The following is a 27,474-nucleotide window of genomic DNA, read 5'->3' on the forward strand; positions in this document are numbered from 1 at the left end:
TGTTTCTGCAGTAGGAATGCTACAAAAAGTGAGAAATCTTGTCACAGTTAATGAAAGCTTTGAGAAAAACAGAATTACAGGAAGAGAAAGATTTGGCACTGATAATTTATTTTTTGGCAAAGACCTAAGGGAGGATCCAAGAGAGAAGCATGAAGAGCGGTTTGGGGTGAAGGAAGAGGAACCAGCTGGGGTCTCCTGCAGGGAGGGAGCGCTGGGAGGTCTGGCTGGCTGGGCCAAGGGAACACCCACAGCTTTCTGCTCTCCTCGTTTTGTCTGATCGTTAGCAGGCGCTGGTCTACGTGTGATCTTTTAGACAAGTCTGACATGGCACCAAAACCTCTGCAGCTACACTCCATCAACACTGCATCCTTCATGTCACTCAAAATCTGGTGCTGTAGTAACTACCAGACATACTGGTGCAATGTTTAGGTTGGCATGTATTCCATTAAAACCAAAGTTCATCTTGCCACACTCTCAGGTTATGCTGATAAGAAGCTGGTATAAGAGAAAAAAAAAATGTCAGCAGGAAGTATTCTGAAAGGAGCTGAGAAGAATTCACACTGGTTTTAACTCGGTTTACCCTGGAGGAACCTATGTCTCACACACTCCGACAGCTGCCCCCTCTGCCCTGCCTGCAGACCGGTGCTCTCTCAAGTCAGAGCTGTGCCACGCTGCCCACACAGAGCACTCTCAGAACTCCACCACAAAGCAAACAAGCTAAAGCTTTATAGCTGCAACTTGATCTTCATCAGGGCCAGCACAAAGGATTCCAGAAGGAATCTCCCAGAATGAGTCTTTTACAGAAATTCCAGCTGCTTAAAGCTCCATCCACACACTCACCTCTACAGGCTGGGAACAAGAGGTGAGGTGGGTATAATTTACTCATCTGCAAATGTACTTCTGGCACTCTAAGAAAGTGCCCTTAGTACACGGAGACATCCAATTTAATATCCAAAGTAATTGCACTGGATACTTAAAACCAGAGACCCAACACGGGAACTAACTTTCTTTGCACATTCATGCTTTCTGATATGTTCGCCAAAACAACATAACTTTACACTGCTCAAAAACGTTTTTGGATGGCTATATTCTAACATTTAAAATCATATCATCATTGAACAAAAGAGAGAAAATTGGGGATTTTAACATAACTGTATTACTCTAAAGTTCTGTATTTAAAGAGGAAGGCAGCTTTTGCACTGTTAGACTGAAGCTGCCAATAAAACATGCAACTGCAAAATCCTCAAAGTGATAAACACATCATTTTCATCTGAACACTCTCTATTTATACCCAGTAAGTGGACCTCTGTTCATAGCTAAAACAACTTCAGAGAAGCATCAGAACAGATCTTTTTAGTCTCTTCTGTCAATACACACTGGAAATTCTGTGCTTGCAACTACTTTCTGGAGGTACTGAATTAGACTATACAGACAAGTGGACTTGACAGACGTGAATAACACTACAGTAAAATTTAGCTAAAATATTCCTAGATAAAATAAATACAGGAGCTGGATATTAAGGTGGAATGGCATCTACTGCCTTTGCCAAAAAAATTCCCCCCTCTGAAATGTGCTTCAGTTATTCAGACTAAGAGGATCTAGTTTGAACACTCAATGTGATATACAGCTGCTGGAAGGTAACAGAGCAGACTGGTCTGGAAGTATATGGAAGAGAGAGAATCCCAAGGAAAGGAGAAATGTGTGACAGATTGAGCAGACTGAAAATGACACAGACTGAAGAATACCTTCAGAAAGGCAGACTTGTAAATTAAAATTCATAACTCTGATAGATAACCCAAAACGCAACAAAAAAATCAACACAAAAGCACACCAGTACTGTTTCTGTGACAATTTCCTAATGCCCTGAGCTTCTACCTGACAGCAGCCAGCAATTCTCTCTTCCTTCTTACTGGGAGGCAGTGACTACCATTGCCTGCTAAAAATTCTCTTCTGTTTCATTAACTATTTTGTCTCAGGTTGTCTAATTTAATTATGTAAAATTCAAAGCAATCATTCCCCAACACATAATTGGCCTTAAGTCTGACAACTTTATTTCCAGCCTGCAAAGGAGCAGCGTGCTCAAAGGCTTATTTATCACTCAGCCTCCCCTCACTATAACTGAGTTTGAGAGAGTAAAAGACACTCTGTAAACCTTATGTTGAGAAAGAGAGAGAGGATTATCCCGTGACAATGAAGAGCTTGTTCATACTGTACAGTCTCAAGTTATCTACTCAAATCAGAAGTTCTCGGGAGGAGAGATTCATCTCTCCTTCATTTCTACTAGAAATCAGAGGCCTCTAATTAACCTCCCCAAAACCTCTTCTAATATGTTCTGTGTAGAACCCGGGGACAGTATATGAAGAAGCGGAAGTTTCCTTGCTGGACTGGAGAAGCCGTATAATTAAACAGAAACACAGCTGAGCTGCGCCCCTCCTTGGCTGATTTACGAGTCCACCTGCTCCCGCTTTGTTAGCACAAAAGTAACTCCACTTCAAAGCACAGCAACTATCTTGTGATGTGACCATGTAGCAGCAGGTTACCAGTACAAAGCTGTCCCACTGACACAGAACATCTAAATAGGAAGAAATCCCTGCTGACTCAGGCTTCATTTCCTGGATTATTTTCGCTTCTCTGCTCTTACCCCACTGCCCTCTCCTCTGTCGCCCACAGATCCCCCCTCTTTTCAGCCTGGGTAGCTGATGCATCACTGCATCTCACTCACTGCAACAATAGATCCAAATATTTTGTTTGTCCTCCAGAGGTTTTGCAGCACAAGTTTATATAGAGATCACTCAATATTACACAGAGCTGCTGGAAGATAACAAAGCAGATGGGTCATACACAGAGATATGGAAGAGGAATCCCAAGGAAAACAGAAATGCATGATAAATGGAATAGACAGAAAATGAAACAGATACAGAATAACACCCCAGAGCACCAGCATAATTAAATTCTTCATCTGATCTCTTTTATTGCTCCCATAGAACAATAAAAAATTACTTTTGTAAATCAGCAGCCAGCACTGCAATCCCATTCCTGTCAATAGCATTCACATTTAGAAATGTATTTAAAGCCGGGCAGCCACAATAAGGTCTGCAGACTAGGAACACGCACAGAAACCCCCAGCTCCACAGAATGATTTTTTTCCAAGTCTAAAACAGCTTGTTCCAGCCACAATGACAGTTAATGGTCATGAGAAATTCTCCTTCAACATGTGAGTTTTGTTTCAGTGCCACTCAACTCTGACATTTCTCGCTTTGCTATGTATACTGACAAAGGCATTTACTCCATCCTGATCTGCTGTTCAATTTTTTTAATTAAAACCTTTGGACTTATGCAAAGCTATGCTGATTTTGGACTGTATAACAAGTCTACGCCATGTCCTAAGTCAGTGTCCTTTCAAAATAAAGTAACTCCCCAAATGCGCTTCTGTGGTTTGGTTTTATCAATTAAGAGACACTAATGTTTCCCCCTACAAAGTAGCCCATTTAATAAGAGCTTTCCACCATTTTTTAACACCTGTGACTTTAATGAGATGATTAAATAAAAACAGCCAACATTAATAACTTGGTAACTGCTGTATAACACTTAAGTCTGTATCTCCCACAGCATCGCTAGTCTAAGCGCTTGCTGGGGAAATGCCAACAAGCTGCTACAGAGCCAAAAAAAAAAGGTCACAGAGCATTTTATTTTGCAGTTAGTACATAAACAGAGGCTATTTTTAAATTGTTCATCAAGAAGCAACTGCTTTTAAAAACAATACCTTAAGTATTTCCAAATCCTTACAGGAGCCATCCCCCTCTTACAACAAACACATCTCAAAATACTTCACAAAGGAGGCTTCTATCATTGCCCTACTTTTACAGAGAAGAAAGCACTGCATCATGGAGATGACGTGCTGAAAGTCACTCAAACATGCCAGTGCCAGAGCGGTACAGAGCCCAGATTTTCTAGTCCCAAGCCAGCTCTTCAGCCTACATTGCCACTGTAACAATTCTTACGCACTTACTGGTGATGTACACTAAACACACGTGTTTTTGCCTTTAAAAGAGAATGGGTTTCACAGACAAACACCTGGGTGAGGGAGAAATGGAGAAGCTACTTGGAGAAGTTCACAGTTGCATAGACATCTTTCACTTCCTTCTTCTAGTTCCAAATTTTCATACCACCTTTTTCCTTCTTATAAAAACAAACCCCAAAAAAAACAAAACCCAAAGCAAAACATGAGCATTCCAACCCTCCAAGGAAATTAAAGGCTTTTATTACCACAGAAACAAACATAAACCACCACAGGTTTCATGTATTCCAAGCACTGCTGAATGTACCATCAGAAAACACACCACAGCATCCTGAATATTAGCACCTCGTTTATGTATTTTATTACAATTGACATTAACAAAGCAAAGCCTCTAAACGCGTGCCATGTTTTTAAAAAGGCTTTGCATCTGAAGTCAGACAAACAGATTTTACAGATCGACACAACCGCTTCAAAACAGGTTTCATGGGACATGTGAAGACTGCTTCTGAAGCCTGTGAAGGAGCTTGACTGTACCTGTCAACAGGAGCCTGTATTGGGGAATCCTCTGAACTGGCTTGAGGAGATAGTGCTTGAGCGCCAGACTAGCACAGCGGGGGCTCATCTGAAAGAAACACCCAAAATAAGTAACAATTCTCTGGTAGTCAAAGGTTTCAGCACAAGAAAGCTCACCTACAAACAACTACTGATCACACTGAATAAGGTTTATCTTTAAAAGTTGTGACTACCACAGCGTTAAACGCGCTATAGAAAAAGTATTTTCCTGTGTAGAAGGCTAAACGCGAATAATCATGAGTTAAAAGCCATCAGTAAGCACTCTCCATAGATTCAGAATAGGTCTTTTGGCTTATGGAGAAGAGAGGTGAAGCTTCCCAGAAATAAAAGAAACGCCAGTGGCAAGGGCAACACGCTCCTCTGTAATTGCTGTCAGTGGCCTTTAGGCAGAAAGGAAGAGAAGACAGCAGTGCTGACTGCAAAAGTTTTAATTAATCCACACCTCTAAAGACAATGCGGAATTAAAAGATCCATGCCTCAAAAATATTATCTTGAGATTGCATTCAAAAATACATGCATCGGAAACAAGAGACCTTAAAAAGGGCTCTTATCTTCCTGTCTTTGCTGACTCTGCCTCAAGCTCTTCCCCTCCCCACTGTTAAGTAGCCTTTGGAACCACTCTTAAGCAAAAGGAGCAGGGATCACCTGAGGGGAAGCCCATGTAATGGGAGGTAACTTCACAGTTTGTGTGGATCGTGCTTAGGGATCTCGTATCTCTTCTCTGATTTGTTTTAAGGGAGTTATGTAAAAACCTGGCAATGCTTTTAGAGACATGAATCAGCTTTCATCTGACTGCTGCATGTGCTGGGTTTGAAACTTCTAGAAACATGCAAATGAGAAAAATCACTTTTTAATGTTTCTAACTGAAATGAAACATCATTCCCATGAGTGAGCTACTGCCCTACAATATGGTAGAGAAATCAACCTGGCTTAAACAGGACAGTCAATCATTGTATGATCAGGAGATAAAACTAAAAAAAATAAGTTGCTAGAGATCTTGTTAATATTTCTTTGATATAATTTGTAGCAAGTGCTGCATTTTCTGAAAATCAAGGTCCTTTACAATTTTTCACAGTGGTAGCCAAAATCACTAATTGCTTCACAAAATCTGTATTTACTTCTTTCCACCTCCACTGTAATAAGCCTCAAGGTAAAAAAAAAATAAATTGGATGATAGTCTCTAAAGCCTTATGGAGGATCGCAACGGCTGAAAAGCCACAAAACAGGACATATCTTACAAAAGACTACAGTACCTCAAAGTCTTTGACTACTGAAGCAAAACCTGCATTCTTCTTACACTGTTCATCTAACAGTGCAATATTTTTATCAAATTCTTTGATGTAAGTTGAATACATCTTTAAGTAGGGACCCTTTTTAACAAATATATCAGCAATTCTTTGATTTTCAAGCCTAAAAACAAAAAAAATAGAGCAATTAGAAAGAGCTAAGCAACACTAAGCAAAACATTGATTTTTTCACAGTAAGATGTTTATGTTCTGAACAAAAAGTTTATAGTTTAGCAGGTAAGCATCCATCTCAGCACCTACTCTGAAAAACCCTACCAGGCACACTTTGATACACCAGTCTAGTGTTAGATGGCAACCACTTAATAATAAAGAGTCTGTTTAAAATGGTCTTGAACTGTTTGAACGCTTTAGTACAAGCTAGATTTCTTAGGAGACAGACCGTAAGACTTCAAGAGACCATCTCCATCCCTTAATCAGGAAGCATGGCACTGCAGTTCTCACCCATTTCAGTGCCTTTGGGTTTGTACATCTAATTTAGGCCCACCCACCAGTGTAACTGAGAATGGACTGAAATGGGATTGTGACTGTCAAATCAGCACTGTCTCTCCTTAGTAGATCTCAACTACCTTTAAAATGCAAACCACTCTTCAGGACAGCTCCATTTTCCTCTAGTGAAATCAGTCCGTTTACCATAGAGACCACGCAGGGACCAGAATTTACAATTAAAAATGAAATTTTAAATAAAAAACATGTAGCGATGTGACTTCTAAACATTTCCAGATAAACCTAAATGGCAGAAAGTACACCTAAACGGAAGATTATTTCCTGTACTTTCACAGTCAATCCTGTCATTTAAGAAGGCATATGAAACACAAATAAGAGTTGAACCATGGTCACGTGGAGTCATATAAGCCTCACATAATTTCAACAACATCAAAAGAGTGGTGTCCCTTTATTGATAGTCACCAGTGTGATAACCGCTCTTCCAGTTCCCTCAGGAGGTCCCGATTGAGTTGGTACAGCTGAGGTAGGTAGTACAGGATCTGATTCAGGATTCTGTCCTCAATCACTGGCTTTCCAAGCTGCCTGGAGGCATGTGCCACAGCGTCCCGGAAATCCTGCCGGAGTACAAAGGACAGAAACCCCCGCTTCTCATGAGCGAACAGTCTTCAAAGCACCAACACAGACAACTGAGTTTTCTCTGCAGACATTCCAGGCGCGGCTCCCTATTACAGAAGGCAAGGCAGGCACCTTCTGGGTTATGTTTCTCTGCAGCTTCAACTAACTCTCCTGGGACTGTCTTAATCCCTTTGGTTTGATGCAGAAGCTTTCCTTTTTTGCTCCTGCATGCATACTATAGAGATTATTATTTTTATAACATGCCCTTAAGAAATGTGCTAGTACTACATATAAGGACACTACTGGGCTGGGGGAAAGCTTCTCTCTGCAAAGGTACTGGTAGCCCTGAGTATCTTCTTTTTAAGACTTGGAACAAAAAGCAAAAATGTTATATCAGCTAATAAAATCAGGATATCTTATTTTAAAATCATACTAGTTTTCACAAGTCATCTATGAATGCCATTTTGGAAGATGTGCCTCTGGGATTAAAGTGTAGTGTCACAAAGTTACCAGACATAGCTCTTCTATATTCAGGAAAATTAACATCTAACAAAAATAGATTGTAACAACGTATAGGAACAGTGAGATTCCAGGTGTTAATAAAGGTCAAAACCAACAGCGGTACCTTCAAAGCATTTACATTTACAGGGAGGAGGAAAACCGCACCTACATTTGAAGGATCTTCTTGTAGAATTTTTATGTTATGAGCTGCTCCCAACAGGACAGACGTAAAGCATATTGCTCCTCATTAAACTATTTAGAATTAAAATCTTGGCCCCATACAAGTCAGTATAGCCAGGATTGTATCCATAACTCAGCATCCATTAGGCTAGATACTTTCCTTAGTTACATGCAAGCCACATTTTCAGGAAAGGTTAGCAATTTAGCATTTCACTTGAAAAGTAACACTGTCTGAACTGACAGAAAACTCAAGTTATGTGGTGTGCAGTATTACCGCCTCTCAGTTCAATTTGGTCAACAGTGGGAAAAAAAGACAATCCGCAATAGCACTTATTGAGTTTGTGGTGTGCTGATACCTGGTAACACACGCACAATTTACAGATGGCCTGAAAAAGGTGATCAAACTTTTTCCTAAGTACAAAGATGCGTTGTACTCTAAATGTGCATGGGGTCCACATTTGCCCCCTCCCTACCCGTTCCTAGGTCTACTACTACAGGACTTACTAGCTATCTCATCAGTCCAGCATCTGGCACTATTTAGGGTCTCTGGAACTGAAGTCTCAACTTTCCCCTGCCCTCTCTCCTCATTACATCAGCTCTGGGCAGCACGAGCTCCAGACACTTCTTGCTTTGTGACCTTCTGGGTCACTGAGGCTGTGACTGGGCAGAGTTATGACAAGAAACTGAAAGGAGATACAGGGCAATGGCTGTGATGGGGGAAGGCTGAGAACTAAATGCAAGAGAGTTAAAAAACAGATGGCGTTATTCATATGGAAATGTTCTGGTTTACATCCTCTGTGCAGACTAGTGACACATAGGTTAACTACCAGCTGCATCTTATGGATTTTCCTGACCCTAGGGCATTGCTTAACACTGATATGATACATGGAATTACAATGGCAAAAGCTCAAATGAGGCATTCTGGAGAGCTTCATGCAAAATGCATCTCCATATTATGATAATATTCTCTCCCCTTCCCAAATCACATGCATGCACAATATACTCTATTTTGCCATGGGATGAAACAGGAATTCTATCTGAATGTTATAAGGCTACTTGCACGATGAAAAGAAAAGCAGTTTTATCTGAGGCATAATTAACAGCCCAACCAAACAATAAAAGGAGAGCAGGGAGCCAGGTTTAAGCACCAGTAGATAAGACAGGAATGTTACTTGTAGTCAAAGAACATTCATTTAACTTGTAGATACAGCATTCAAAGAGTCTGCAGGATGTTTTCCAAATACAGATTTGGTTTTTCAGCTTGCTCAATCCAAAATCCATCAGCTTCAGCAAGCTTTGGGTCACACCATGAAAGACTATCATTAAAACACCCAAACAAAACTGTTTCATTACTCTCTCCACCTCTTCTTCCACAACTGAGTAAATGGAAGAAGCCCTGCTGAGAGGAAATGCAGGGAAGATAGATAGCATGAAGCTTTCGGATGATGCAAACCAGCCTGCTAACAACAAAAGGGCTAAACTTCAATGCTTGTCTTTTGCCTCTTTTTTTCCCCCAAATCATTGTCTTCTCTTCAGAAGCAGTACATTTGTCACTGTAATCATATTAAGATTTATTTTTAACCTGGCAGTGGGTGTGAAGCAACTGTCATGCCAAGTTCATCTTGAGATAAACTTAAAAGTTGAAGGCTGAGATCACACGGCTGAGGAGCAGGGGTAGGAGAAGTCAAACAAATGTAACGAGGTTACAAGTTAACAGTGTTTACATTTGAAGGTACTGGCCTTCTGAGAAAGTAATTTCTTATCCAAAAGGACAAAACATAGAAGAAGTCTTTTTTATTTACCAAATGTAAAATATGTTAATTAAAAAAGTAAACGCTAAAATTTCACTCCAGAGGGTAGAAGGTATTCAGACAAGGACAACTTTTTATACAAGTGAGCGAATGACTTAGAAATTAGAAATTGCAGTTTTAGTCATTTAATGCACCAGAAACTAATTTCTTCTAAAACTAAATTGGTTCTCTACCAAATAAAATCAAAATCACTATTGCAAATAATATATGCATTGCTGTGATAGCTATATATACCTGCAAGAAGTTATTAATATTACAAACATATTTAGCATAATAATACTAGATAACACTGCTGAAGAGCACTGCTTTCATCATTCTGTTCAAAGACAGACACCTGCGTCATCCTAGAAATTATTCGGTTTGAAGCAATGCAGCAATCCATTACAGTCAATTTTAAAGAGGGAGATTTTCTAATTAAAAGTGAGCCTTTCAGGCATTACAATCTTACTTAATAAAAATCCCGTTCCATGCTTTGGAATTAATGTGCTTATTTTACCAAAGTGCACTATTTGCAGCTCTAGTCAAAAGCTTGCTATGCTGCACAACAGAAAACAGAAGATCATGCTAGTTATACTAAATCAACTCGGCTCCTCATCAGGGTTTTTTTCCTTTCAGAAGGGGGAAGCTATTGTACACTTTCTGAAGCACGGGTTTACAGTTTCTAGTTCTACGTTATATTCTGGTCCAATAAGAATCTTCTGATACCACTTTTTACTGCTTAAGCAAAGGCAGCTGTCCTCACACAGCTACTCTAAGAGGATGGCACTCATCACTGTCCCTGGAAAGCACATTCTTTGCAAACAATAAACTGTCTTAATTTATTCTAAACTAAGACAGCATCCCACTGGGTGTCCATATGAAAATTTAGTTTAAGCAGTTTTAAACGCTTCTGAGAACATATTGTTGCTGAATTACTGCCTGATAAAACATTCCCAACTTGAAAGCGTTTACAGAATTTTACTTATCCTATAAGCACACATTCCCCCTAGAGCTGTTCAGGTTTTAAACAGAATTTCAGGAGGATACCACCATTGCTGCTTTTTTTTTCCTCCCACCTCTCCTTCAATGCAGCTTCCTTAAATAAGCAAAGGGCCACAATATCTGAAATATTTCTGACCCTGCTGTGAATCATCTGTGATCAGCCCACGCACTTCCCCTCTGCAAAGGCCCTGACTCACAATCCCTCTCAGTTCTTTCCACCGAAGGATTCCCAGCGCGCAGCAAAGGGACCTGCCTGTGTCCGTCGGAGGAGTAAAGGAACAAGCATAGTTGTAGACCCAAATAGGTGCTGAACACACTACACCCTTGCTCAGCTGCACACTGGGTTAAATGCACTTTCAGGTATCTCATAGCTGAATGACCATAATTTGAAGTGAGTGAAATTAAAACTTCTTGTAAATATAACTGGAAAAGAAAGAACTATGTGATCTAAACATGGTCACGTATCTTCCTCCTAGAGCTTCAACTAATATTCATCTTGGATCTGTACACCTAGAACATACCATCAGCAAAGCAAAAATAAGCCATAATCCCTTCCACTGAGGTACAATTCCAAGCTAAATACACCTGCAGACGGCTCAAATATCTGTTTAATTTAAATAAGAAATATGTTTGTGCTTGGATGCTTTTCAAGGAACACACACATCCTACAGGGGGAGGAGGGAAGGGAAATTTCAAGCTCTGGGGAACATCCAGGCTGTTAGGAGACAAACTGTAAACATGACTGCTAGGAATACAGCTACAGGAGATTTCACAAATACATTATTCAAAATATAAATAGGCAGTTAGACTATAACCCATAAACCGTTCAGCTAAACTATAGCAACAATAGTTAATAAAGACTATGACTCAGTGTGGATCATGACAGTTTTCAAACATACGAGATTGCTTCTGGAGAGCTGCCATGTAGTTCCACACCTTTTTTTCCTTAGGAACTATCATTTGTAAGTGTCTGAAAATACAAGATAGTTAATTTTGTACAATAATCAATGATTTAACTGTGGCATATTCCCAGAGTGTTATTTCAAGGAATAGTCTGGGTAGTAGAACGTTTCCTTCCAAACCAAAACTATTAAATTAGTTTTCTAATTAAGACAACTACAGCTGCAATTCATTGTAAAATGCCTCAACTGGCAATTCCAAAGCACTGCACAGACTAAAAAAATTATCAACATATTTATCTCAGACCAGTAAAATATTTAAGTTCTACAGCTGGAGAAAAAGCAGTTGGAAACAGAGAATTTTTCACAGCCAAACGGTAGGTCAGTGTAAGCCAGGACCAGAGGTCGTGACTTCCTTTGCTCCAAAACCCAGATATTTTATTTCTTACCGTGCACATCACATTCTTTTTTCAAATCTACTATGAATTATTTTCCTTAATATTTGGCTATAATATACAAAAAGGCTAAGGTTTTATATATGTATATGTAATTTTGCAATTGCCTTCTGAAAATGGAAACATATTAAACCAGAATTTCTGGCTCTTACAAGTGTCTCTGGAAGGACACAGAACAGAAAAAGAAACATGTCTGACCTCTTATTTGCTTTCTTCAATAAAAGACTGATCTTGTGGCTGCAGAAAAGTTACAGGTGCCTCCTGACAACCTCCTACTTGCTCTGAGTCCTAATAAGGACAGAACAAGGGTCTAAGTCAGAAGTGCAGATCTAAAGGCTCAGGCAAAAGCCCACAGGCCCAAGTTTTTCTTTGCTCACACAACACAAAAGTTATACACAAATTCTTGCAGTGGAAGAAGCCATTCCAAAAAGTATGTTTTTCTGCTGGACCAGAATCATCACTGAACAAAGTTCAAAAAGATGGGAGAACAAAAAGAGCAGTGGGTTTTGGCGAAAGAATAAAATTCGGAAATAAGTGGACAAAAGAAATGACAGGAAATAAGCCAGGCACCTTACCCTTACGGCACCAGGGTGCTGCTGAAGAGGTCCTCTCACTCGTGCAAAGCAAACAATTTCCAAAGAATGCCACACCAAAGAAATACAAATGGCAGCAATCCTGCCTTACTCCTTTTCCAGGAAAAGAAGGCGTTTTTCGGGCACAGAGCACCTCAGACAGCAGCGACAAGCTTGTTTCTCTTACTGTCACTTATGTTTTATGTCCAGTTCACTGCTCCTTTTTCACTGCGGGTGCCCTTAGGGAAGAAACAGCACTTCTCCATCTTCTCAACCCTTGTTTATCCTCTGGAGGCCATGTATGAACCACTTCACAAGGATGCATATAGATGAGCAGGTTTAATTTAAGCCCCTTTGTTTTCAGGAGCTTCTAACAGCATTTTACTAGAATCTTGTCCTCTAAAAGAGCATTACGACAGTCACAGAAATACAGAGAATTCGAGATTACATCTAATGTTTGATACTCCCTCAAGCAACTCTATTGGCTGAATATGTTTGAGAGAGCATCAGTGTGCAAAGCCAGTTAAGTCCCTTATCTCTGTTATGACCAGCTTATTTCATATTATAGAAATGTCCCCAAGTGTTTATAATTTTCCAGAGAACTTCTGTATTCTGTCTTCAACAGAAGCAGTCAAGTGTACTTAAAGAGTGTGACAGTGTCCAAATAGGCCAGCACCCTGGTATCTTGGAAGAGTTGCTCCACTTAACTTGACTTTGTCAATATAAAAGAAAAGAATGCTAAAAAAAATATTCAGTGGTACTCGTAACCACTTTTCAATCACATTCCCACCTTCTCAGTTGCTGTAGACTCCACTTCAAACGCTCTAAGCAGTAGCAGCTTAAATATCTTTTTCTTACATCAACAGTCCTGTTCCCTGGCTGTGCTAAGTGCCATGGGCTGTGTTAACTGGAATTGGTAAGACAGACTGAGGAGAATATTATTAATTTTAGATAGTTGCTAATGGAATTAGTCACTAAATTTTGAGTATTTAGTCTTTGGAAAACCACTAACAGATGGTTCAGAAGAGCCTTCCCTGACCAGCCCAACCTTTACTATGGGTAAAACAGCCCAGCCTAGGGAGAATCTAACTTTTAATTCCAGAGATCTGTCAGAGGTTGCTTGACTGGCAGTTAGTAATCCTGAAACTGAAACTAGTAAGCCAAAGTGCACGTGAAATCAAAAGGATTCTTTTATCAGCATTTAAATATTATCTATAAAAAATATATGATTAACCAAACAGATCTAATAATGTCTGTGACCAACATACACAAATCCTCAGGCACACCACTCTGTGGACATACAAAAAATGTTTCTGCAACCGTTCTCAGGTATGGCAATTTTTATTCAATAAAGAATGCACACACAGAGCCTCAAAAGCTGGTGCTCACTCTGACAAGGACACTCACCAAGGGTCCTGCTGCAAGCCAATAGACGTGCTGAGGACAAAGTATTTCCTTGAGACCTATCCTAGCATCCTCTCTGTCATACCAGGCTAAATATATGTTGATTGTTACTGGCAGCCAACAAAAAAAACATTTCTAATGGTTTCTATTTGGCAGCTAGAAACTAGCGTACTGTCATGAACAGAGTTGCGAGTTATTCATTGAGAAAAGCAAAACACATCCTACAGCACTGTGTATTTCCACTGCATGGACAACCTTAAGCTTATCCCAGAAACTTTATAAACTCCCCACTATCTTCCCTCTCCCACATTGTTCCTTTGTTTGACTGCATCCTCCTCACTAACAGCCCTTTCTTCCAGTAGAAGTTCCTGAAGAACTGGTACACCGAAAAGTGAAGAGACCTTTCAGAGATAAGATATATGCCTGAAATATATGATAATTAAAAATCACATAGCTTAAAACTTGTCCATGCTCATTAGGACAATTCTCTTCCTTTAACCAGTACTGAAGTTCGAGTTCTGTACTAATAAGCATGTCGAAAACAAACTTTACACTGGTTGCAAGTGCCTGGCCCAGCTTTTAAAAGCCAAGCTTGACTAGAATAAGAAAATCGATTACTAAAATGGAAGGCAAAAAGAGGAATAAGCAAATGGTATGGCTAGTTTTTTGTTCCCGGAAAGATCTCCATATTACAGGACTGTATACATCCATTTATAAGAGCTTTTGTTCCCAGTTTCACAGAACATGCTTCTCAAGAGACCGAGACAGACCAACGCATCTGTTTGCAATATAACAACTTCAATTGCTCAAGGAAAAAAAAATCACTGTGCTTGCATTTAATGGAGTGACAGAATGGTACCAACACATATCACTTAGAAGTTGACAGAAAATACATCAAACTGAGCTAGAGAAAGCTAAATTCTTCTTTAATTTACTATTATCACCTTCAACACAGCACGTTTAACAGATGACTGGTCTCCATAAGCATGGATTAAATACTTTAACCTTGCTGTGGACAACACATTGCACGTATTATAATCACAGCTGTTATCAGAAATCAAGCATCTGTCAAAGAATTGCAGCCCCCAAAAATATGCTGCCATGGTGATAGATGCACCACTAGAGCTAATTAGGTAGATTACGCAGAGAATGTGTGCTTCCATTACCATTTCTAAAGCTAAATTGTTCCTGCCCCCCTCTCTACTTTAAAAGTTATTCTAACCAAGATTTTATTTTAGTTGCTATGGTACAAGCTAGCTTATAAATATGTTGCTGATTAACACTAATGGATCTATATCCCACTTTCAATATCCAAGCAATACCCCCACTCAGCTGGAAGACTGCATACATTAATTAAGGAGATGCAGAAGGAACCACCAAAATATTTATCCATCTTATGAAATCTGAAACTTGAAAGTTCTGCTTAATATTTAATAAGTTTTTATATTTTGAAAATGTACGTACAGCAGAAAGCAAGCCACAATCACTACCACAAAGCCTAAACATACAACTTTAACAGATTAGACAAATAAAAGAGGAAACTTCTTTTTTTTGGTACTTACAATGTGCAAGAGCTTTAGCACATCCACAAACCTATCAGAAAAGCAAGAAAAGCAAACAGTCACATTTTAATTGCCCAATTAAAAGAAATTCAGTAGCTCTTAAGTTTAGCATTGACACTTACACTTTCTCTGAGCTCATGATCTCCTTGGCAATATGGTAAACCTTTGTTTTCTTTCCAGCTGCCTTACTCTGCAAATAAAATTACATGTTATACTATGCACCTACTAAAACTTGTAAAGAACCATTTCCTGCTAGTAGTTCCTGAAATCCAATATAATTATTCAACAGTTATTTCTAATAAAAATCTTTTATACTGCTTCGAAATCTCTTAGCTTTGAAATTTTCCAGCTTCTTAGGATCTGTGAGAAAAATCAATTTAGCTTGCAGCTAGAAACAACAATATCAGCTAAGAGTAGTTTTTATAACACCATCAGCCTTTCTCTTTAATTATTACAGGAAGCACTGAAGCCCATAAGGAATATAGCCCTACCAAGTGACAATTATTGTTTAGCAAAAGTAGTAAAGTACAGACAATGTTTGATTTTTTTGATTAATTAACAGTTATATTTGCAGTAAATTCATATGGGTTTCAGGAACATCTTAAAAGAAATACACATTTTTCTTTATTGAAAAAGAAAGTGAAAGGAAAAAAAGAAAGAAAATCACACTGAGAAGTCAGCTTCTGACAATCTACTGAAGCAGCTGCTTGAATACAGAGCAACCATACTACAAAGATGTAGAAGTGCGAGTCTCATCATCTACCTGAGACACTGCAGAGATGATGTTGGGTTTTATGCGCACACATTTGGCTTCCAAAGAAATCAATGCTCCAGTTGAATATCAGATAGAAGGAACAGGTATAACAAAGCAAAAAGGAGTAGGTGGCAGGTTGCAAGTGTGTTTCTACAGAGTGTAACTCCCATATACAATTTCCCTAAGACAAAACATCTTCCTCCACAACAGCTCTCATGGTTTGCCAAACGCTTCTCTGCTGCCAGCTATCATCACATGCTATTAGATAGTCAGGCTTTCATTTCAAAGGGCTGCAAAGAAAGACCATGGATGAGGAGCACCGAAACATCACAGGACAGACAACACAAGTGTGATGGAAGTCTTGGGGAAGCTGTATGGAGCATGGCAGCATAATAGAGGCTTTGAACAGTTTACCTAGAAAAGCAGGTATCTGCGGCATTGCATATATGAACCTTTGGTCCATAAGCACTAATGCTGCAAGATTCATCTGGAGTTTTAGGTCTTCTCCAAACCTATAAACAAGTCTCAAGTGGCGGAAATCAAATCATGGAATCAATTATATCCATAGGTTGGTTTTAATGATATTGTTATATTCAAAGTCATAATAAAAAGAAAAATATACTTTTTATTTGAATTTGACACATTGCCAAATTAATAAATTAAAATTTATTTCTAAACGTAATAATTTGTTGTTGCATCGCATATATGCAAAATACATTACTTATTTCCTATACTATACAGAAATCATTACAGAGAGCTGGGACTTTCCTTCTAAAATTAAACTTATTTCCCAAAAAAAACACGTAGATCTGTGAGGGTCAGACTCAGGCAAGACTAACACCCATCCTCAGACCTCAATGCCTTTATACAAAGCACAGCTGACACACTCCCTACAACACTGAATTTATAACTAACTCAATTATGCAGAGCAAGGGATCTCCTATCACTGGAGATGTGACACTGAAAAATCAGAAAAATTAATATTTTGAGAACAAGATATTAACACGAAACAATTACAAAATGAAATATCAGAGTCTGTTTTCAACCCTATTTGAAAGGCTTCTCACATACCAGCTGACACTCAAAAAGGCCACTTTGCATTTGTTTAGCCAAAGATATGCTGGGCTTAAAAGAGTCTCTAATAGTAGAACCGAATGGGGCTTTCAGGCGCAGCATTGGAAAGGAACCTTGTACCTGCTCTAAGAGATAAAAAGCATCAAACCAGCCAGATGCTTGTGGTAAGGAAAAATAAAAACAAGCCCAGCTGATGACCAATGCAGAGATTGGCTTCATTCTTCTTTGCAGCTGCTCTCCCCATTAGGAAGTGGGCTGTTAATCCCCAGCTGCCGGCCACACGTGCCGCAGGCAGCTGAAGCAAGCCAACGAGCAGATGCTGCACAGCAAGCACTGAATTACTCCGTGAGACCTGCCTGAGATGCTTCACAATAGGGATGCTTTCCTGTAAAACTGCATCATGAAAGGCTGAGGGCATTTCCAGAGGCACAGAAAGTAAGTTAGCTTTTACATGGGTAGAATCCTGCTTAGTTTCACAGGAACTAGCTTTTCCCACAACTTTCTTTCCCTCCTCCAGTTCATTATTCCTCTCAGAAGATTTAGTTAAATGACATTCAGCTCTGACACATTTTCATCAATTCTTCTCTTCCAGCACTAAAAAGTCTCATTTCTGTTTTGGCCTTTAAAAAAAAAAAACCCAACCATTATTCAATTTTAGGAATTGGAAGCAAATATAACTACTATTGAAGGAAACATAGCTGCAAGGAGTGATGCTGAGGAGAGGCACTGGTCTATGGACAGGCTGACATCAGGGTGTCCTGGACTGAGAAGTAAGAAAGCAGGTATCCCCAAGGAGAGGGATAGGACCCTTGAGACTTCATCTCATTCTAAGTAGCTAGCACTGTCTTCTTACTCCTCATTTGAAGAAGAAATAAGGTTAAAAATAGGGGAAATCATTCCAAGCTGGCACACGCAGAAGCCAGCAGAAGGTCAGACCTCAACCACAACAGTCAAGAGTGGCTTACACTCCTCCAAGAGCTATAGAAGTGGTTCTGCAAATGTACAACAACAGGTCTCTCGCACACACACACCCCAATAGTCTCTACTCAGCACCGAAGGAGTGAATTAAAGAACTTAAATGCTGAAAGGCAGGCTGAGCCTTTTGGCAAAGGAAGAACTAAAAACTAGTTCAGTTGTGCCCCCTGTGCACCAAGCAGTGATGGTTACTGGAACATAGCTTTTGCTCATGGCTCAAGACCTGTGAAATGGGACCATCCAGGCAAAACTACAGCTTCCGAGAGATTTTTCAGAAGGACCTTCTCAGACTTTGCAACCTTCATCTGGCACCTTTCCTTGGGCTTCACCAAGGCTGACAAATCAAAGGTTGACTAAATGTTCAGTGCACAAGAGAGAGGGTACCCTCTAGGGTCTGTGAAGCGCAGACAGCCTCATTATAAGGTATCTGGAAGTCTCAGAAGAGGAGATTTCTGTGCACTTATCTCTATTAGAGGGGCATGGTGGGCAGGATCTACGGCTCCATGACTCAGTGAAACATTATGAACAAATATGCCAAGCAACACACACTTTCTAGTGGGATATTTCTAAACTTGACTTCTTGGCATCACGTATATTAAATTAAAATTTCAGAAAAAAAACCCCATTAAACAATAAGAATGACAAAAGGAAATAAAATTTACTCAATGCCTTTTATTTGAAAATATCCTAAAAGATTTCTTCTTACCAAATAGCACAAGAGTGAGGAATATCTTCACAAGACAAAGATAGCAAGATACCTGTTTATCTTCTTGAAGATCAGGCTCCCCTTTGCTAGAATCAGAATTTGTGTCATCATCTTCATCAGAACTGTTCATGATATCTTCTTCATCTGATTGAAGGTCTCCCATTACTACATTAGGATGATCATGGTGTTCTTCTGAGGACCTAAAATTAAAGTACGTAAAATCAATAAGCACGCCATACTTTATTTATGTCAAGAGCAAGAAGTGTTCTACTGGGTATCCAAAACATTGAAAACAGTACTGGGTAAACCTGAAGATGATGGTGACAATGGTAGGCTTTCCCACAGTAGACTCATAACTCTGCAGTGTTTTATCTAGGCTAGTATTGATACAATGCTTGCTGACAGCAAGCAAAAGCCACAGTACCTTTCAACTATTTACATTATTCTTGTCCAACAAAGTTTGATAAATCCATTCCCTTATTGCTCTCTGCACCTATAGTGCAACATTTGAACTGTGAGTCTGAATGATAAAGATAGATCATAGCCATTTTGCTCTCCTGTCTCCCAGCATCAGAACTTGTTCCAGATATGGTACTCAGACTGGAGCCTTATGTCTGAAATTTTATATATAGAAGGTTGTTTCTCCATGCACACACTAAACAACTGCATTGGGGAGGGCAATATTATAACCATTCTGTTCAATAATTCTTCTTAAAAACAAGAAAGCAGAACCTTTTATGATTAAAAACTCCCATCCCCCAGAGATATACACCTTGCAGTTAGCTGTCAAGCCTATAAAATATAACTTTGCCCTGCTGCTGTACAAAGATTATAGAGGTCTCTCTGCATTAGTTTCATCTGTATTTGCAATACAGAAATTGCAAGAGACAGCCACACAACCTTCCTCCTCTAACTAGCCTTGACAACTTCAGTAGAGATTTAAGAAATACAGTTCTAGAAGAAAATAAAAAAAGAGGGTAGGGAAAGATAAAGAAGAAAACAGAGGCTAGAGGACACAGAGCCTGAGGTTTTGGTAAAGTTAGACAGAAACATAGCAAATCCCTGGGCTCCGACTTTTAATCCCTAAAAATATCTGATAATTACCAATTACACTAAAGCCATGTCAAAATTCACATAATCTGTGTTCAAAGCCTGCAAAAAGATGCTAGGCAGTCACAGGCTTATTGTGATATGAGCCAGAAGTGGTTACTACCCTACAAAACAAACAGCAAATCCAGGAACCCTTGCCCCCAAGCTGCTGCAGCCAGCAGAGATCTCATCGTGCTGATCAACACCTCATTTTGTGCAGCCAACACGTCAGGGCTGTGCGCTTCTCCGTACAGCTGCCCTCTGCTTCCCTATGCAAGGGATAGTCACGACTGATCTTTTCTTAACTCTGAATCACAAGAAAGCAGGGATGGAGGGTAACTCTTTAGATTCACCACCTCCAGTAGTTACCAGCAAGAAAACCTGTCAGTGTGGCTCCCACAGGAAGTGGCTGCCAGTGAGAAGAAGAGCAGGAATAAGGAACTCTACCTTGTAGCTAGGCAGCCACAAGGTGTTGATTATTTAATGCTCAAGTTGGAGTTAAAATAAAGCCACAAACAAAACAACATACAGTTGCTGATGACAAATAGAAATACATTTGGAGATGAAGACAAGATAAGTTGGCCTGTGGACAAACTTGGTCAGCTATGAAGACATACAAAAGATTAAAATAGCTTGGTTCTACTAAGACAACACAGGAAAGGCTCAGGAAACACCCGAACTGTTGCTGCCTCCCAGAACTGAATGGGTGGGGGAGGAAGGAGATTGCAAGCTCATCACTGAGTTCAAGTGAAACCCTGAGCCAAGACAGCAGCAAGCAGGGTGCACAGAGACACTCAGTTATCTTAGCTTAGAAATTATCAACTGCATGCAGAAAAAGAGTGTCCACCAGGGAGACGAGCACTGAGAACAGTGCATGGAGCCTCCATGAGCTTCAGGAAGGCAAAAAGAAGTGGCTTTTCACTGCAGCTTCCCCTGGAACTGCACTAGCAGAACACTAAGGTTTCTGCAGCTACTTGTTAACTTAAGCAATTCAGAAAAGTACCTGTCTAGTCTATCTAATTCCCAGTCAAACGACTTGTTGGCCTGAGAACATTTATTTTAGCAGATGCCATCTCATATCTTCTTATCTCATAGATGACAACCCTCTTTATCTCACCTGTAATATTAGATGAGGTAGATATATCCCCCTACTTTAAGCAAAATGTGCAACTGACATAACTACTGCTATTCCTTCCTTAACTATATTATTCACAATTTTGCCATCCACATCCATCACTGAATCTACATCTGATCTGGCATATTTTGTTTCACACTTGAAAATGTTTCAAGTGCTTTATCTCTAACCAAATTGGAATTCACTTTTAAGTCCTTTATTCAGTAACGTTTACTTATGTTAAGGTACATTTTGTTGCCCTTTTTCCTATCCTTCATACTTGTTTCAACTCCTGCTTTAATTTCCTTTAACTAGGATTCCTTCCCACCGAAAAAAACATTATTTTCCACACTTGCGAAATCACAGTTCTTTTGCCTAAGCATGTTCCACAGGATGCCCACTCCCAAATTTTGCTATAATTTTCCATTTAATTGTTTCAGGGCAACTGTACTAACATTTAAAATTTTAGAAAACCTGCCCTTTTTTTGAAGTCAGAAACAAGCATATTTCTAGGTGAGGCTGTATTTTGCTTGTACAAACACAACCCTTCCACCACTGAAGGATGAAGGTCACACTAGTTGGCCAATGCTGAGTGAAGATTCAGCGTATTAAATAAATTCTCAGTAAAAAAAACTGCTTAAAGTTTTTAATTATTAACTGATCATTTAGGATGCTTAATAAGTGTCCACAGATGACAGCCACTTAATGTATATATTTTTGTTCCTGTGAATCACAGCAATGTTTAAGGAGTAAGCCCCTTTTCTTCCCTTTCTGGTGTATATGCACCTACTATTCATGTAACAGAAACAATGAGAGGGAAGAGGAACACCTACCAAATCTTGCCTACAGTGTCTGCCCCACCAGCCAAACCACTTCAAAGTAATCCCTATGCACCTTTATCCTGTATGCGCTCAGCTCACAGCCTAATAGAGCCCTGAGGTTCTGCCACCTAGTATATTTTGCGGAGAGGTTTTTGGTGTCTTCTTCTCTCTTCTCATTTATTTATTATTATTCTTTTGGGTTTTAAAACCACAGCGGATGACAACATGATTAATGATCAAAAGCCAGTTCATACCCAGCCATTTCCCAGAATCAAACAAGTCGCCTGTTCAAGGATAGGATGTGATACCATAGCCATGGGCAGACACGCTTCTGGTGGTATCAGCGGTAAGGTCCTCTTCTTCAGAAGAGATGGTGACAAAGTCACTATGTTGATCTCTCTTTATCAGCCATGTGCCCGAGAACATGTGCCTCTCCTTGTACCTTGTGCCTTAACCTTTCATCATAAATACTATGGGTTTTCTGTCAAAACAGAAAGCAGTTTTTTATTAACTGATTACTCTTTCTGCACTTTTACCTCTGAAGTCATCTCTAACGTAAGTGTATATGTAGTTCCCTTAAAGTTATCTCTGGACAAAGCAAAATCCCTGGCAGCCTTTAAACAAGTTTGGAAATAATACGACAGGCATGCAGTAGCGGCTATTTTTAAGCAGCTCTTCTGATAAGTATTTTGGGGATACTGTGTCCTATCTCTATCTTGTTCCCTCTTCATCACGACTCTTTGTCCTACCCACAGAACTACCAAGAGAAACTTCTGCATTATCAGTCATGTGAAACACTATCACCACCAACTCACTGTGCTGCCCGCTGAGTAAGAATAACTTGCCATATCTTGTGAGCAAGTTACCTAAATATAGACACGGGGCTTTTTTATTTGACACAAAAAATGCAGGAATCGTTAGTTTGCCTCAGAAGGAGCAGTTTATGGGATGAAGCACATATATCGTGTTGTATTTTCATACTGCGATACTATAACATTAATGAAAACATGTCAGTCTTAGTAAGACATACGGCAAGAGAAACTGTCAAAACTGAAGAACTGCCATCAAGCTATTACAGCTAGAAAAATAAATTCTAATCAGCATAAAACCCTCTTATTGTCTTTAAAAGATGACCAAGACCAGTTTAGACTAGCTTATTTATATTATTATAAAAACTACAAATACACTGGAGGCTTCACTTTCAGGCACTGCTGATTTAGACACTGCATAGGGACACTATGGCCTGAAGTCACAATTAACATTTCAGTCTCAGTTCCAAATTCATTTAGAAGGCAAAGAGTATTTTAAGCTTGACTGAGATGATTCAGAGAGATTCTCTGCCATGGAATGCCCCAACTTTAAGTATGTTAGAGTATATTGGAATTACTTCAAGTGTTAGCATCACCGTGACTACTAAAAGGCAAGTTTCCACAGCTCCAAATAATTTGTTAAAATACATTCATCCACGCTGCTACTTTACACACGTTTACTTACGATCTTCATTATTTTTAGATTTAGATGTTCTTCTGCTTTCAGTAAGTAATCAAAGATATGTAGAAATGCTGAATGAACAAAATCCTGCACACAATACTCTGCTAAATTCTTCTTTTCTCATCCTTTTGTTATTTTAAAGAGTGCCCACTCTACTCTGCTTTTTGCAGGAGTGCCCCAGAATCTTTATCCTTCTTCTGCCTCTTTCCCCAATATTTCATTGTGGGGTTTGATGGGTGCTTTTGTTTGTTTGTTTTTAAAGAAAGCCTTCAACATAAAAGCAAAATTACAGAAACTGAAGTTACTAATACTTCATCTCAAATGCTTTTTGTATTGCTACAGCACTTCACAATCCTTTCACAGCTGCTTGCATCTCACTTTCATCTAGAGAGGCAGCAATTACTATTGCTGTTCATCCATTCTCATTTTCAGGATCACCAGTCCCTGCAATCAATTTCAATAATTGAGGCATGTTCAGTTGCTTTGTTTTCAAGACTTAAAAGCACAATGGCCCTCTACGGAGGCAACTGCTGATAAGGCCATTACATTTTTTCATAGTGCCTTATACTTGTAATAGCTGTGGGTAAGGCAGCATGCCTCACCGACCAATTCCCTCAATGGATCCTAGCTGTACACTTCTGGGAAACCCCGAGGATAAAACAGTTAAAGGGAGGGAAAAAAAAAAAAAGCAAAAAAGAAAAGTGATCAGCAAGATTAATGAAGGCATTAATTAATGTACTTTTTGGGTGAGTTACATTATGCTGCAACACCTCACCTCCACAAACAGCCTGAAGAAGCCAACATCAGCACATATTTCCTTCTGCAAACGAGTCTGGAAAGCATAGACAAAGCTTATATCATGCCAGATGCAACTGGACCCTAACCTATTAAATTCATCTCATCATTTAAACTTCAGATTCTCTGAACAACAGCGACTCTCTACCATTACAGCCAAAAAATTCTCTCTCTCATCGTCCTCTTCCTTGCTTTTTCATTTCTCCTTCAGGCATACTGGACCATTAAGCAGCAAATGAGAATGAAACGCAGCCTGAACCATGCAGCTTACTTATCTGAGTTTCTCCTACAGCATCAGTCACTTCTTTGCTTTAATGACAGATTCACAGATAGAAAGGGCTGAAGCTGAGATCCCGTCTCTCCTCTCTAGGTATAGCAGACAGCGAAAGAAAGGCTGGCGGATACCGCTGCAGCTCTCGCAGTGCTGGCTTGGTGGCAAGCACTGGGGACTGGTTGCCTTATTCCAGCCAAGCTGCTTGGGCTTCAACTTCTCAGCCAAAAATGGTGTTTTTTCACAGCGAGAGACTGAGATAGCAACATGTGTTCTCAAATAGTATTTTACACTATAGCATTAAAGTTATGCAAATCATTTTTCTGCAACAATAACTCTATTTTAATAGGCTCTTTGTATTATTGGAACTAAAAAAAAACCCCAAAAGCAACAGACCAGAAGTTTTTATTGCTCTGATGCTAAGGAATACAACAGGTATTAATTTTGACCTCCCTTTTATCTATTTTTTTAAGATTACCTGAATAGATGGCAACTGTAAGATTCATTAGTTCTTTCTGTGAGCTATCCTTCCACAGGTGACATGGACAAGGAATGAAACAGGCCTCTACAACAGCCTTTAAAAAAAAGCACCACAAAACAAGAGGCAAACAAACTAGAACAATGAATACACGGTTATTTGCATCACTTATAACTGTTGTGTTATATCCCCTCTGGGCTATTTAGGGAACTTTGAGGACAGAATTACAAACATAAGCACTCCTGAAGAATCACAGCTAGAAAACAGAAATAACCTGTATCCAGCTGAGCAACTTGAACTGAAAATGTTTTATGTCCATCAGGTTATTTTTTCAAATTGCAATTTAAAGACTTCAAGAATTGAAGACTTATTTTAAATGGTATCATATGTACTGTATGCATGCCTAAGTGCCTACATTTTTTATAGGCAGTCATTACCCTTGGTGACAGCATGTCAAAAGAGAAGCTCAGGACAATCTATTTGAACTGGATTTCAGTCCAGTGACACTTGCACTTCCCAAGCTGTCTGCTGCCGTCCAGGCAAGCGGCTGGCTGCAGAGAAAGGCTTGGAGGGAACAGTGGGAGTTTGCTCCTGCCAAGAGAAACACCAAGAAATACCTTCATCTCAGTCTTCACCCCTGGTGCTTCCTGCCCACACCTGGGTTTTCTGAGCAAGGAGGATATCACAAACACCCCCAAGAGCTGCCACCACATTTAGCCTGTTAGATCATGCCATTGGCAGCTCCTCCTGTACTTGGCTGAGTATGCTGCAAATCACAACACCTGACTTGCTAGAACCAAGTTATCCTGGTGTTTGCAGCCGGCAGCATTTAGTTCAGCATTTGTTATCCTCGGGCCAAGACAACACTTATTTCTTTCCTTGACAAGAAGAAAAATAATGTCTGACTTGCATCCTAAGCGAAAAATAAGCAAGGCATTTGTCATGTGTTTCACACTTAATAAGTTTTGTACCTTTATTTTAAGCAATCCATTCTGTCAGTCACTCGACTTCAGGCACGCTATGATCAATCTAGTCACGTGCATACTTTGTTGCATGATTTTAAAAAGCACAATTTAAAAAAAAAGGTGCAAAGAGCTCTCAGATTATCTCCAAATTTAGCTGCAATTTGAAAACATGTGCTCCCGCAGCCAGAGGCACCCAAGGATCACTCTCATTGCAGGCAGCCTCCCATGCTCACAGGAGCAATGTGCAGTGAGACCGTTTGTTGATAATTCCTCAGTTCCTTGGAAAGTTCAACATAAACACATGTGCATGCTTCAGATGTTTCCACACTTGCCATAGAAAAGTCACATTAACAACAACAACAAAAAAAGAGGTCTCAGTTTTAAATTTTCCCCCTGTACTTGGCTCTGGTGAGACCACACCTCGAATCCTGTGCTCAGTTCTGGGCCCCTCACTACAAGAAGGATGTTGAGGCTCTGGAGCGTGTCCAGAGAAGAGCAACGAAGCTGGTGAGGGGGCTGGAGAACAAGTCTTACAAGGAGTGGCTGAGGGAATTGGGGTTGTTTAGCCTGGAGAAGAGGAGGCTGAGGGGAGACCTTATTGCTCTCTACAACTACCTGAAAGGAGGTTGTAGAGAGGAGGGTGCTGGCCTCTTCTCTCAAGTGACAGGGGACAGGACAAGAGGGAATGGCCTCAAGGTGTGCCAGGGGAGGTTCAGACTGGACATTGGAAAAAAAATTTTTCACAGACAGGGTCATGGGGCACTGGCAGAGGCTGCCCAGGGAGGGGGTTGAGTCACCATCCCTGGAGGCATTTAAAAGAGGGGTGGATGAGATGCTCAGGGACATGGTTTAGTGGTTGATAGGAATGGTTGGACTCGGTGATCCTGGAGGTCTTTTCCAACCTGGTGATTTTGTGATTCTGTGAAACGTCTTCAAGAAATTGAGTAGACACAGTTCAGCTCCTGCACAACTGACACAAAAGACAAGCAGGAGAGACGGTCGCATTGCCCTGCCCCAGCAAAAATGCCAAAAGGAGATTATGCCCATGTAGCACAATACAATCCAAGAGGATATCAGGGAACAGCCCTGAGCACTGGTAATGTTAAATGAAAGCCTGCTATGAAACACAGGGGCTTAAACCCCTGCCCAGAGACTTGTACAAGGGAAGCAGGCACTGCATCATTTCTTCCTGTCCTCCACTCAAAACAGTGAGGGGTCACCTGCCTCGCCGAGTACGTAAAGAGGGAAGTCCTTGCAGAATTTACAGCATTTTGCCTTCTCTTATTAATTCTTGTTTACAGCCCTACTTCAGAGGGAGAATTGCACATCAACAATGCTCACAACCAAGACTTTGGGGAAAAATTCCTGGCATGGAAGTGAAAACAAACAATACAAAACAGGACCACCAATACACAGTACTCCTTCACAGCCAGGACCAACTATTCTAACTTCTCTCAATTCACAACAGACCCTAGTGGGAAAACATTTATTGGAAAAGGACAGCAGGATAAGAAGAAAAATGACACTTTATTTCCAGTCACATAAAACAGAAAGCCCTCCAACAACTCCAATACATGCTGAGCAGACTTCTAGAAAACTATAATAAAAATGTGACAAAA

General features: G+C 39.9%; 1 protein-coding gene across 2 annotated transcripts in view; it reads right to left on the reverse strand.

Annotated features, from left to right (window-relative positions):
* The window catches only part of FGD6 (FYVE, RhoGEF and PH domain containing 6), a 74,576-nt gene that overhangs the window by 25,194 nt on the left and 21,908 nt on the right, over positions 1–27,474 (reverse strand). For both annotated transcript variants that reach the window (XM_054060375.1, XM_054060379.1), the window contains exons 3-8: positions 18,884–19,031; positions 15,445–15,512; positions 15,323–15,353; positions 6,805–6,956; positions 5,845–6,001; positions 4,553–4,640 (exon numbers count right to left, since the gene is read on the reverse strand). In XM_054060375.1, coding sequence (XP_053916350.1) covers positions 4,553–4,640; positions 5,845–6,001; positions 6,805–6,956; positions 15,323–15,353; positions 15,445–15,512; positions 18,884–19,031 — 644 coding nt within the window. The remainder of the gene's footprint in view (positions 1–4,552; positions 4,641–5,844; positions 6,002–6,804; positions 6,957–15,322; positions 15,354–15,444; positions 15,513–18,883; positions 19,032–27,474) is intronic.

This window comes from Cuculus canorus, chromosome 1 (assembly GCF_017976375.1).
Source record: "Cuculus canorus isolate bCucCan1 chromosome 1, bCucCan1.pri, whole genome shotgun sequence".
Taxonomy (NCBI): Eukaryota; Metazoa; Chordata; class Aves; order Cuculiformes; family Cuculidae; genus Cuculus; species Cuculus canorus.